The sequence below is a fragment of the Lolium rigidum genome, chromosome 6 (genome assembly GCF_022539505.1).
Source record: "Lolium rigidum isolate FL_2022 chromosome 6, APGP_CSIRO_Lrig_0.1, whole genome shotgun sequence".
In the NCBI taxonomy this organism is placed as follows: Eukaryota; Viridiplantae; Streptophyta; class Magnoliopsida; order Poales; family Poaceae; genus Lolium; species Lolium rigidum.
Genome location: NC_061513.1, coordinates 359,100,822 through 359,111,802, shown reverse-complemented (window position 1 = coordinate 359,111,802; position 10,981 = coordinate 359,100,822). Strand labels below are relative to the sequence as shown.

Sequence of the window (10,981 nt, the reverse complement as noted above, 5' to 3'; positions counted from 1 at the left end):
GTACTAATAAATGAAACACTTATTTGCCTTTTTTTCTATACGTAGTATACTGAATTTTTAGCAGAACGTAATGATCCTCCATTGATGGGACGCAAACCTGGGTAGCTCGCCGACTCTCAGCATCTCATCGTCTAGTGCCACTACTAACCCTATCCTTGAGGACCCCCTGGATGGCACTATCTACATATTTGAGTAGGGCTCACAAGTCATTCTCCTCACATGCATTTTTCCACTCGCGTGACATACATGCCGCCTGACACGTGTCGTTTCCAAAACTGCTCCCCATGTCACCATGTGGCATCATCCTATGACAAAGTGGGTCCATACAGCCTTCCCCATCGCGGTGCAAACGCCAAGTCTTGAGCGGAAAGCAGCTGATTATGCGGGATCCACCGTCCTGTTAGAGCTCGCCCCACCACCAACCGCCGTATCACCTCTATACGTCCACCGCCCCTTTCACTGACACGCGGGATCAACTACACCGTGGCCCTCCGCCCAGCGGCGCGTGGTGGGTCGACGGCGGGTGGCGGAGAATATTGAGAATTGGGGTTCGCGGGACCGGAAAGCGCGGCTAGTCCGGGCCGCGTCAAGGTAGCGCCGCACGTTTACCGGCCACGGCCGCGCTGTCGCTCGCCGTGTCTGCAATCCTCTCCTCTCCTCCCGCTTTTATTCCGCCGTCGCGTCACCATTAGACTCCACTCCCCACCTCGATCGCGTAGCTACCTAGTGCTGCTACGTGCTAGTAGCACTTCTTCTCCAGCGAGTCGCAATCTCCGGAATTCCCCACCACCACCGCGCGAGAGTGAAAAGCGTCCCCTTCCTTTCCCGCTTATCTTTCCCTCCCCGGTGGTTTCTTGCCCAAGTTGGTGCAGCCAGCAGGAGCAGTGCTGCGGCACAGTAGTAGCAAGGAAGCAAAGCGAGCCAAGAAGGCGGCGGGGTTTCTGACGCCGCCTGCGCTCGCGCGGCGATGTCGTCGCCGCCCGCCGCGCCTGCGCCGGCTTCTCCGCCGACCAATCGCACGGCGCCTCCGCCGGCGGCATCGGCGCCACCTCCTGCCAATTCCTCAACCCCGTCGCCGCCAGCGGCCTCCGCGCCGCCCCCTTCTCCCCTGCCACCGCCGGCGACGCCCACGCCCTCCGCGCCGGCGCCGTCTTCCGGCAACACTCCCACGACCCCATCCACCCCTCCTCCCGCGACGCCATCTCCCCCGTCGACCACGCCGTCTCCGCCCTCCGACAGGTCCCCGCCGTCGCCCCCGGCGGCCTCGCCGCCGCCCTCGTCGAGCTCGGGGCTCACGACGCCCGTCGTGGTGGGGATCGCGGTGGGCGGCCTCATCGCGCTGCTGCTCGCCAGCCTGCTCTGCTTCTGCCTGCTCAAGAAGAAGAAGAGGCGGCACCACCCGCACCACCCGCCGCCCCCGCCGCCGCCCCACCACCTGCACTACTACGGCCACCAGCCGCCGCCGCCACCACCGCCGCACTTGAAAGGTGAGACAGCCACCCTTGACTTTCTCTCCGAGCAGATACAGATCTCTCTCTTTGTCTCACTACCAAGTCACATCGCTGTCGCTTGCAATTGTTTGCTCTTCTTGCCGTGACTTCTGACGTACAAGTGTGACTTACGTTCCTGTTTTTTTCCCCTTTTGAGAATCATTTAATCATCTTGTAATAATGTCTCTATGGAGATAAAAACATCAACAAATTCGGCAGAATATGTGTGTCTTAATTTGCGAGTCCTAAATATGGCTGATTTTAGAATACGGCAGTGATCATGTGGATTTTCATCCGTGTTTGAGATAACCCAAATCCTATTTGATAAGAAAAGAATACAATACGCACTAGGTCTGCATGTTGTGCCGTTGCTTTCTAAGGTTCATGGGATCTGTTTTATGTAAGCCTAATCTATGAGTAGTATTGTAAATGTGTTTACTTCAATCTCAAACTTTCTGCAATCATTTCTTCTTTATTAGATTCCGCAACAGGGGAATTCCTCTGTACTAACAGCTATTGTCAACACGAGTTACTCACATCTTTAAGTACCATCCTTGTTCTGCTGCAGGGGATCAATACGGTGGGGCGTACCAGAATTGGCAGCATAATGCCCCTCCACCACCACCACCTGACCATGTGGTGAAGATGCATTCGCATCCTCCGCCCAAACCGGCTCCTCCTCCTGTCAATGTAAACAGCAGCGGTTCTGGTTCAAATTACTCAGGTGGCGGTGAGAACCGAAACCCGCATTCGCCACTCGGAAACGCCCTCAGCTTCTCAAGGTCCACTTTTACCTATGAAGACTTGGCCGTGGCGACCGACCAGTTCTCTGACGCTAATCTTCTCGGACAAGGTGGTTTCGGATTTGTTCACAAAGGGGTACTTCCGGATGGCACGGAAGTTGCTGTGAAGCAGTTAAGAGATGGGAGTGGCCAGGGAGAGCGTGAGTTCCAGGCAGAGGTTGAGATTATCAGCCGAGTGCATCATAAACATCTCGTGACACTGGTTGGTTATTGCATTTCTGAAGAAAAGAGATTGCTTGTCTATGAGTTTGTTCCCAACAACACATTAGAATTCCACTTACATGGTATGATTTCTTTCTGTGTTTTAATCATTACCATGTCTTCTCTTTTAAAATGCCTTTTAGTTCTATCGATAGAAGTAAATTAGGACATCTTTTGTAAGTTTTGTTCTTTTTTTCGTAAATATCCTGGTTATTTCCTTTTTATGATTATCAGCTGCCATATGAGTTGTGAGCTAGTAAATATCCAGGTGAGTTACAAAGTTAGACCTATGATATTAGACAATTTTATTTACTTTTTGGCTATGAAAAAGAAACCTTGTTCGACTAAATTCGCAATTGATTGTTCAGAGAATAAAATAGCAGGCTGCCGGCCACTCCCTGAACTGTTAGAGAGTTTCATTAATGGTAACAATAAGCACAGTAGATATCAGGGTTAGCCCCACGTTTCTTCAACCTTTACCTTTTCTCAGATTTTCTCAAAAAGGACAATACTTTCTTATCTTTTCATGTAGATTCAGAAAGCATAGCTCTGAAGCTCATGTCGAAACAATCTGCATTACCTGTGCACATAACTCCTTTCATGCAAAACATCTGCTATACTCATTTGGTCTATATTCTCTTGAACATTTTTTTCAGGCCTTAAGGATTATTTTCACTTTCTTTTCAGGTAGGCGTGGACCAACCATGGATTGGCCTGCAAGACTACGTATTGCTTTGGGTTCTGCGAAGGGATTGGCATATCTTCATGAAGACTGTGAGCTCACACCCATACCTAGTTGTTATGCTTTTTAGTTTTCTTTCACCAAAAAGGTATGTAGCTGTTTGTCTCATGATTTTACTATTTTTATTTCACAGGCCATCCTAAGATCATTCATCGCGACATAAAGGCAGCAAATATTCTTATGGATCACAGATTTGAAGCTAAGGTACTATATGCATTTCTTTTTGTTCCATTTCTATGTAAAATGCCGTGCCTTCCTTTTCCCCCGGTCCCAACTAAGTAGCTGGTACAGGAGTGTAACCCTGAATGTCAAACTAGTTGATATAGGTAAATTCAGAAACTGATTACAGTTGCGATAAACTGATGTCTAACCAATCATTATAAATAGAGTCAATATCAGCATACTGATACAGACTGTTGGTTGCGTAATTCACAAAGTATACCTTCATTTTACAGGTGGCAGATTTTGGACTTGCAAAGTTAACTCCTGATAATGACACCCATGTTTCCACCAGAGTAATGGGCACCTTTGGGTAAGTTCAACCTTCCAGTGAAACCTTATCTTTTTTTTTTGGCGTGGTGGTGTTGTGGGTAGTGAAATATTATCTCAAATGCTTGAAAATATAGGCTCAATAAAGATGGTATATTTAGTAAGCAGTCGATAGGTTGTAGCAACTAACATGCAAGATCTGATGCATGAAAATTACTGCCCTGATAATCTTGACCTTGCCTTTAGGTACCTTGCACCAGAGTATGCTTCTTCTGGCAAGCTCACTGAGAAATCAGATGTCTTCTCTTTCGGAGTAATGCTTCTTGAGCTAATAACTGGGCGCCGTCCTGTAAGTTCAAAACAAGCGCATATGGATGACAGCTTGGTTGACTGGGTAAGTGAAATTTGTTGTCCGCCGTGCTGTTACTGCAGGGTCAACTTATTTCTTGTTGTAGTTTTACTCATTTTATTTTCACAGAAGGGTCTATTTGGAGAAGGAGTATTTCTTGTTCAATTTGTATTTGATGATGTCCCTTTCTCCCTGCAGGCAAGGCCTTTAATGACGCAAGCACTCCAAGACGGTAATCACGATGCTTTAGTTGATCCCCAGCTGGGGACGGAGTTCAATGATAACGAGATGGCAAGGATGATAGCCTGTGCAGCTGCATGTGTACGCCATTCTGGTCGGCGACGTCCACGAATGAGCCAGGTACATTCTATGCCGGTTTCTTCTTTTGTATCCTAGTCTCGTCAACACAATTCATCTCTCTACTTCGACCTCATTTCTGTTGTGTTCTGGAGTGAAGCTAACCTCGATGTAACAAACAGGTTGTTCGGGCCTTGGAAGGCGATGTATCACTTGATGATCTGAACGAAGGCGTTCGTCCTGGCCACAGTCGGTTTATGGGATCACACGCAAGCTCCGAGTACGACACCAACCAGTACAACGAGGACCTGAAGAAGTTCAGGAAGATGGCACTTGGTACCAGCAGCTTCCAGAGCAGCCAACAAACACCGTCCAGCAGCGAGCACGGCCACCAGGACCCGTCCACCGCAGGCAGCGATAGCCATCATCACACGCAGGAGATGGAGATGGGGACTAAAAAGAGAGACGGCGGCAAACCTGAAGCTTCAGTTACATGACCCCTTTCTTTTGCTGGAAAGTTTCATTGACAGGAAATGTGTAAATCCCCATCTTAGCCGAGTTGACATAAGCTGCTAGCTGACTTGCTTGCACCGAACAAAGAGAACATATGTTGTTGAGATATATAGTTTTTTTGTAGCCGCGTCTATGTTCTTTTATATCGTCACCGATTCATGCAGTGTCATTGGCATTGTTTTTTTTTTTTTGGTCTACCCTCCATCTCCTGAAGATTGTCTGAGATTTATCAAAATTTGGATGCATCTAGATTTAAATTTTGATAAATCTCAGACAACATTCATGGGACGGAGGTCTTACATTGGCTGTCGTCTGGCATAGTGTTATGCTTGGAGGAAAATTCCTAGCGAAATGGAAAGAAAAATATTTTTAGCATGACGTGTGGAAGGTTGATTGTCCCTCAAGGCCACATTTGGCACAAGAGCTTTTCCTGTGTTTGCATTGTATTTTCCCAGCACAACCGAATACTCCTGAAAACTCTACAGGGTTGTTTGGCAGGCCAGGCTTGGACGGGCTTAACACCAGCAACTAGCTGCAAACTCATCGACAAGGCTAGTCGATTGTTATTCCCTGACATACTGGTGTTGTTACTCTTGCCGATGTTGAATGACTGCTTTAATGGTTGCGCGCGTGCACGCAGCCTTGGTATTGCGGCTCAAATTAAAATTATAGAAGAACTTTACAGGTCTATGGTTCATTATCTATTTTTAGCCGCCTTCAGAAGAGTACACGATTATGTTCTGGAAGAAGAAAATTTTTGAAAACCTCGAAGATTTCTTTTAGTCTTTATTTTGTAATAGTTGGAGCCAGCTCGTGTATCTCTACCATGTACTATTTATTACTATGAATATATGTGGTATTGATTGTAAAAAAAAACTAGCTGAAAATCCGTCGTTTCCAAGCCCAACCGAATACTCCCAAAAACTCTCCAGGGGTCGGTTGACAGGCTTGGACGGCGGGCTGAACGCCAACAACCACTTGAAAACTCCTTGTGGGGACGAATCTACGAGCATCTCCAGCCGCGCCCCTCAAAACGTCCACCAAACGGCGCCGGATAGAGCGTTTGGGGGACGTGTTTTGTTCGTGCCGTGTTTAGGGGACGTTGCTCCCCAGTCGCGTCTCCCAAACGCCGCTCCAAACTTTTTTTATAGAGTTTTCGAAAACACAACCATTTATTAAATATAGCATACAAATAAATATGTTTGCCGAGATTGTTTTTAAACGAAAATACAACAAACAATAAAACAACTAAACAAATGTAATAAATGGGGCTAGATCAACGTGTCGCGGCATTTGCTGATAATCCTTTGATCCTCCACATATGATCAACAAGAGCATTTTGAAGTTACTCGTGAACATTGCTGTCACAGATCTCTGCGTGCATGGCGAGAAAATCAGCAAAATCTGCAGGCAACTCATGATCAACCTCCGCAAGAGGGCCCTGACACTCATAGGGACCAACATGTCTCCTGACATGATTCTTGTGGTCATCCTCGATGATCATGTTGTGCATGATCACACAAGTCTGCATCACCTCCCACATTTGGTCGTGAGACCAGCTTAGAGCAGGGTACCGAACAATTGCAAATTAAGTTTAAAGCACACCAAAAGCCCGCTCGACATCATTCCTGCAAGCCTCCTATCGTGAAGCAAAGTGGCAATTCTTCTGACCTGATGGAGCCGAGATTGTTTTGATAAAAATGGGCCATTTTAGATATATACCATCGGCTAAATAATAGACTTTGGTATATTGGTGGTCATTGATCTCATAGTTGCATGCAGGGCCAGTCCATAGATATTGGGGGCCCTGGGGCAAGACCGTATCAAGGGGCCCTTTGTTCACATACAAGGACTTCAACAACATATTTTACTAACTATATTGCAAACAATGCACAAATTCATAGTCTCTAGTGCAAACTACATATTTTCTGTCGACTAAAAGAACTATATCATAATACGTAGTACTTATTTTTTATGAATTGCTCCTTATCTACTCGCCTATCTACTCCTTGTTTTCCTTTTATCAGTAGTGGATAAATACTTTCTAGGAGACACGTGATCACGCAAGTTGCATACAAAATGGCACGACCGGTGCAGATTAAATACTTGCGTCCTTGATAAGGCAAACGAGCCGCGGCATTGTTCTTTGATCCAAAAGTCGAGGAATCAGGAAACGATTGAAGGAGTCAAGTTTAAGGCATTAATTAATGAAGTTGTATTCCCAGTCAGAAAAGCGTTACACAATTCCTAGTGGTGCCTCGTGCGGACTACAGCTTAGCCTTTGTAAATTTTTTAGTTTTACTGGAGTAGTGGGCCCCGGCAGTAGAAGTTCATGGTAGTAAGAGCATCCCCAGCCGTTGGGCTCCCCAGGCCGAAATCCGGCGTTATTTAGCGCCGGATGGATGTAGTTTTTGGCCTGGGGAGGCCCATTTTTCCAGCCGCGAGCCAATGGACGCGCACCCATCGCGTGCATAGCGACGGCGCAGTCACCGGGAAGGGCAATCTTCGGAGTTCCCTCGACGCATTGAACCGTCGCGAAGTGGTCTGGAGAGCCGAAACGACTCGTCGGGAACGGTCGAAGTGGCCTCGATGCGAGAACCGCCGTAATGGAGCACGAACTCCGCGGAAGAGCAACCGCCGCTCTCTTCGTCGAGAGACCTACATATACGGTTTCCGACGGCCGACGCCATTCATCCGTTCTCTCGTCACCATCCTCCGTCAACCATGAGCGATCTCTCTTGGCCATCGGACACCGACGGCGAGGGGAAGCCGCCTGGATGGCGCCATTGGTGGGATAAAGCTGCATCGTCCAGCAGCGACGATTCCCCTCCGCCGGCCAGCGAGGACGAATGGGATGACGACGAGGAGGACGAGGAGGAGGACGAAGATGCCAAGGAGCAGGCCGAGGAAGAGGCCGAGGAAAAGGAGGAGGAAGAGGCCGAGGAAAAGGAGGAGGATGACGAAGAGGCTGAGGACACTGACGAGGAGGAGGACTCAACTTCCTCCGACGAGGAGGTGACGAGCCGGAAGCGTCGCCGCCACGACGATGAGGCAGGGCCATGTAGGAAGAAGAAGTAGTTTAAGTTTGTTTTAAAAAAATTATATGTAATTTATATGTTTATTCGAATTATATTCAAAATATATATAATCTATCTATGTTGCACCACTTGAGAGTTCAAAGCTTTCGTTCGACGAGGGTATTGCCGTAGATCGGGAAGACGAGGGTATTGCCGTAGATCGGAGGCCATTGTCGCCGACAAGTTGGGGCCACGCGCGCTTTCGTTTCATCCGGACTCCCCGAGCGCTCCCCGGGGGTCCGGGGATGGCGTGGGATCGCCGGATGAATTTAGGCCCAAATCCGGACGAAAACGAGGAACCGGGGGCGCGACTGGGCCGAATTACGCCGTCCGGATGGAAAAAACGCTCGCCGGGGGCCTGTTCGGGGGGACGAGTGGAGATGCTCTAACAGGTAGGGGTGGGCATTTTACCCGAAAACCGAATTACCGAACCGATTGAACCGAGACCGAAGCCGAAGTGACCGAAACCGAGATATTCGGTAGTACCCTCGGTTAGCAGTCCTAGAAAACCGAATTTATTTCAGTGAGTTCGGTCTAACAGTCGGTCCACCGAACTGACCGAGGAACCGACAACCATACCGCATCGGAGTCTTCGACGAGCTCCATAGAGGCGCAGAGACGAGGCGGCCGCGTTGACTCCCTCCTCTCCCCCTAACTTAGCGATCCCCTAATGAATTCATTCGCCAGAATCTCGGCACCGACTGATTTTCGCCCTCCTGAATGCGTGATTTCTTTCCGAAATGGATTAATCTTTTCCTTTCCCCAGTTCGGCAGTTCCTTATGGGTCTGTTTGTTTTTCGGACCGGGTGGAATGGAATGGAACGGTTTCATTCCATTCCATTCCATCACATCTCATTCTGTTCCATTTTCTTGTTCGGTTGGTTTGAGAAAGAGTAGAATGGAACCAGATGTAACATGGAATTAATTAGCCTAACATAGCAATTAATTAGCCTAATGGCCTGGAGAGGAACAAGGAGGAACGCCGACCGCCACGCCTCGGCAAGCACGGAGGAGCAGGGGGAGGGCTGCGCCTGGCCCGGCCGTGGCGCCGCCGCCCCTGGCCACGAGCACGGAGGAGAGGAGGGCTGCCCCTGGCCCGGCCGTGGCCGCCGCCGCCCCTGGCCGCGAGCGAGCGGTTCCACCTCGCCGCGCTCGGCAACCTCCGCGCCGCCGCGCCCGACGACCTCCGCGCCGCCACGAGGCCGGCGTCGCCGCGCCCGATGACCTCCGCGCCAACGCGCCTCGCTCCGCCCAGCAACCTCCGGTCGTCACGCCTGGCTCCGGCGGCCTCCGCGCCTTGCTCCGCCCGGCTGCACGAGGTGAGAGAGAGATTAGGGATGAGAGAGAGAGGATTAGGGAGAGGTGAGAGAGAGGAAAGCGGCCCGTTCCACTCGGTCCGGCCGATTTGGCCTGACGAGTGCATTCCGCATCTAGATAGAATATTCCATTTCGTGGAACCGTTCCATTCCATTTTTCTGTCTAACCGAACACGAGAATGGGTTCCAGGTGTGGAACCGTTCCATTCCATTCTAGCTGGTTCTGAAACCGAATGGACCCTATAAGAGCCGAGATCTTCTACACAGATGTGTTTGTTCGTCGTTCGAATCGTAACAAAAGCTAGACGCGGCCGCGGGCGACGGCGCCGTTCGAAGGAATTCCACATCGGAAGACCACGGCTGGTGTGGAAGACATCCACGCCTAACTCTGCTGCTAGGCTTCAAGCTGCAAGGTTTGTGCTCTCTTCACTGTAAACTGAACGTTAGTGATGGCCTGTTGGATTGCTTTTGATTCAGCTTTACAAGTAGCCTATGAATCTATGATTATACCGCTAGTTTGTAACGAATTGAGATCGACATTAGAAGTAGCCAATAGATTTTGCTGTTAGTGTATCCATTGTAAACTGAATTTTAGCGATGGCCTAATGGGGATTCATTTGGTTCAGTACTACAAATCTACAATCAGACTATTCTTTGTTCTGTACTGCTCGTATACTTTGTCACTGGACTTTTCTGTCTATGCATTAGCTTTACGCTCACTTAAGATGGTTCAAGGTCGTAAATACTTCAGTTTGGTGGTATGTTGTATACTTCAGTATGGTTCAAGGTCGTAAATACTTAAGATGTCCGAAATCAGATTTTCAGTTTGTTATCAGTTTGTCTATTTCAGCTTCCTGATATATTGTTACTTATGATAATTGTGTCAAATATTTCTTTTTTTAGATGTCGTCCGAGATGGAGAATATGGGTACAGCAAACACTGCTGAGGCAGGGTCCCAAGCTGTTGTACCTATAGACATGGACACTGCCATTGTTGTCGCTGGCGAGGTGAACGCAACAGAAGTAGGGCAGTCCAGCGGTGGTGGTGTTGAGGAGATAGCAGCGGAAGCAGGGCTGGAGGATGATGACAAGGTCAAGGAGGGTGAAAAGAAGGAAGCTCGAAAGAAGATGGATTCAAGATCTGAGATGTGGAAGCACTTCAAGAAGATCCTGATTGATGGTGTTCTGCAGAAGGGAAATTGCAACTACTGTAAGACCGACATCGCTGCTCACACCGTTATGAATGGTACATCTGCCTTGCGCAAGCACTTTAATGTTTGCAAGCGCAATCCTCATAAGAATTTAGGTGATGATAAGCAATCTGTGCTGCAAGTTAATTCTGGTGATAGTGTACATGCTTGGAAATTTGATCCTGAGGCTCTTAGAAATTCTTTTGCTGCAAGGATAATAGTGGATGAACTGCCATTTGCATTTGGTGAAAAATCTGGGTTTAGAAGGTTCATGACTGTAGCATGCCCACGTTTCTCAGTTCCATCTAGGAGAACCTGCACTAGGGACACTGTTCGCATATATTTTGAAGAGAAGGCTAAACTGAAACTTTTTTTAAAAGAACAATGTGAAAGAGTATGTCTTACAACTGATTGTTGGACTTCTCAACAACAAGAGAGCTTCATGACAGTCACAGCCCACTTCATTTGTAGCGATTGGATACTTCACAAGAAAATCATTAGTTTTTTCAAGGTT

General features: G+C 48.4%; 1 protein-coding gene across 1 annotated transcript; it reads left to right on the top strand.

Annotated features, from left to right (window-relative positions):
* The first annotated feature begins 967 nt into the window (after positions 1-967).
* Positions 968-9,494, top strand: LOC124665021 (proline-rich receptor-like protein kinase PERK1). The gene is made up of 10 exons (XM_047202419.1): positions 968-1,487; positions 2,059-2,577; positions 3,182-3,268; positions 3,370-3,440; positions 3,692-3,768; positions 3,972-4,119; positions 4,273-4,434; positions 4,554-4,859; positions 8,912-9,280; positions 9,468-9,494. Exons 1-10 carry the CDS (start codon positions 968-970, stop codon positions 9,492-9,494), a joined length of 2,286 nt encoding a protein of 761 aa, XP_047058375.1.
* Positions 9,495-10,981: the final 1,487 nt, after the last annotated feature.

Bases quoted from the DNA above. Each gene is read 5' to 3' on its own strand.
- LOC124665021 (XM_047202419.1), top strand. From the start codon at position 968: ATGTCGTCGCCGCCCGCCGCGCCTGCGCCGGCTTCTCCGCCGACCAAT. The intron at 2,578-3,181 runs GTATGATTTCTT...CTTTCTTTTCAG, and splicing joins ATTAGAATTCCACTTACATG to GTAGGCGTGGACCAACCATG. The intron at 9,281-9,467 runs GTGAGAGAGAGA...AATGGGTTCCAG, and splicing joins GCTCCGCCCGGCTGCACGAG to GTGTGGAACCGTTCCATTCC.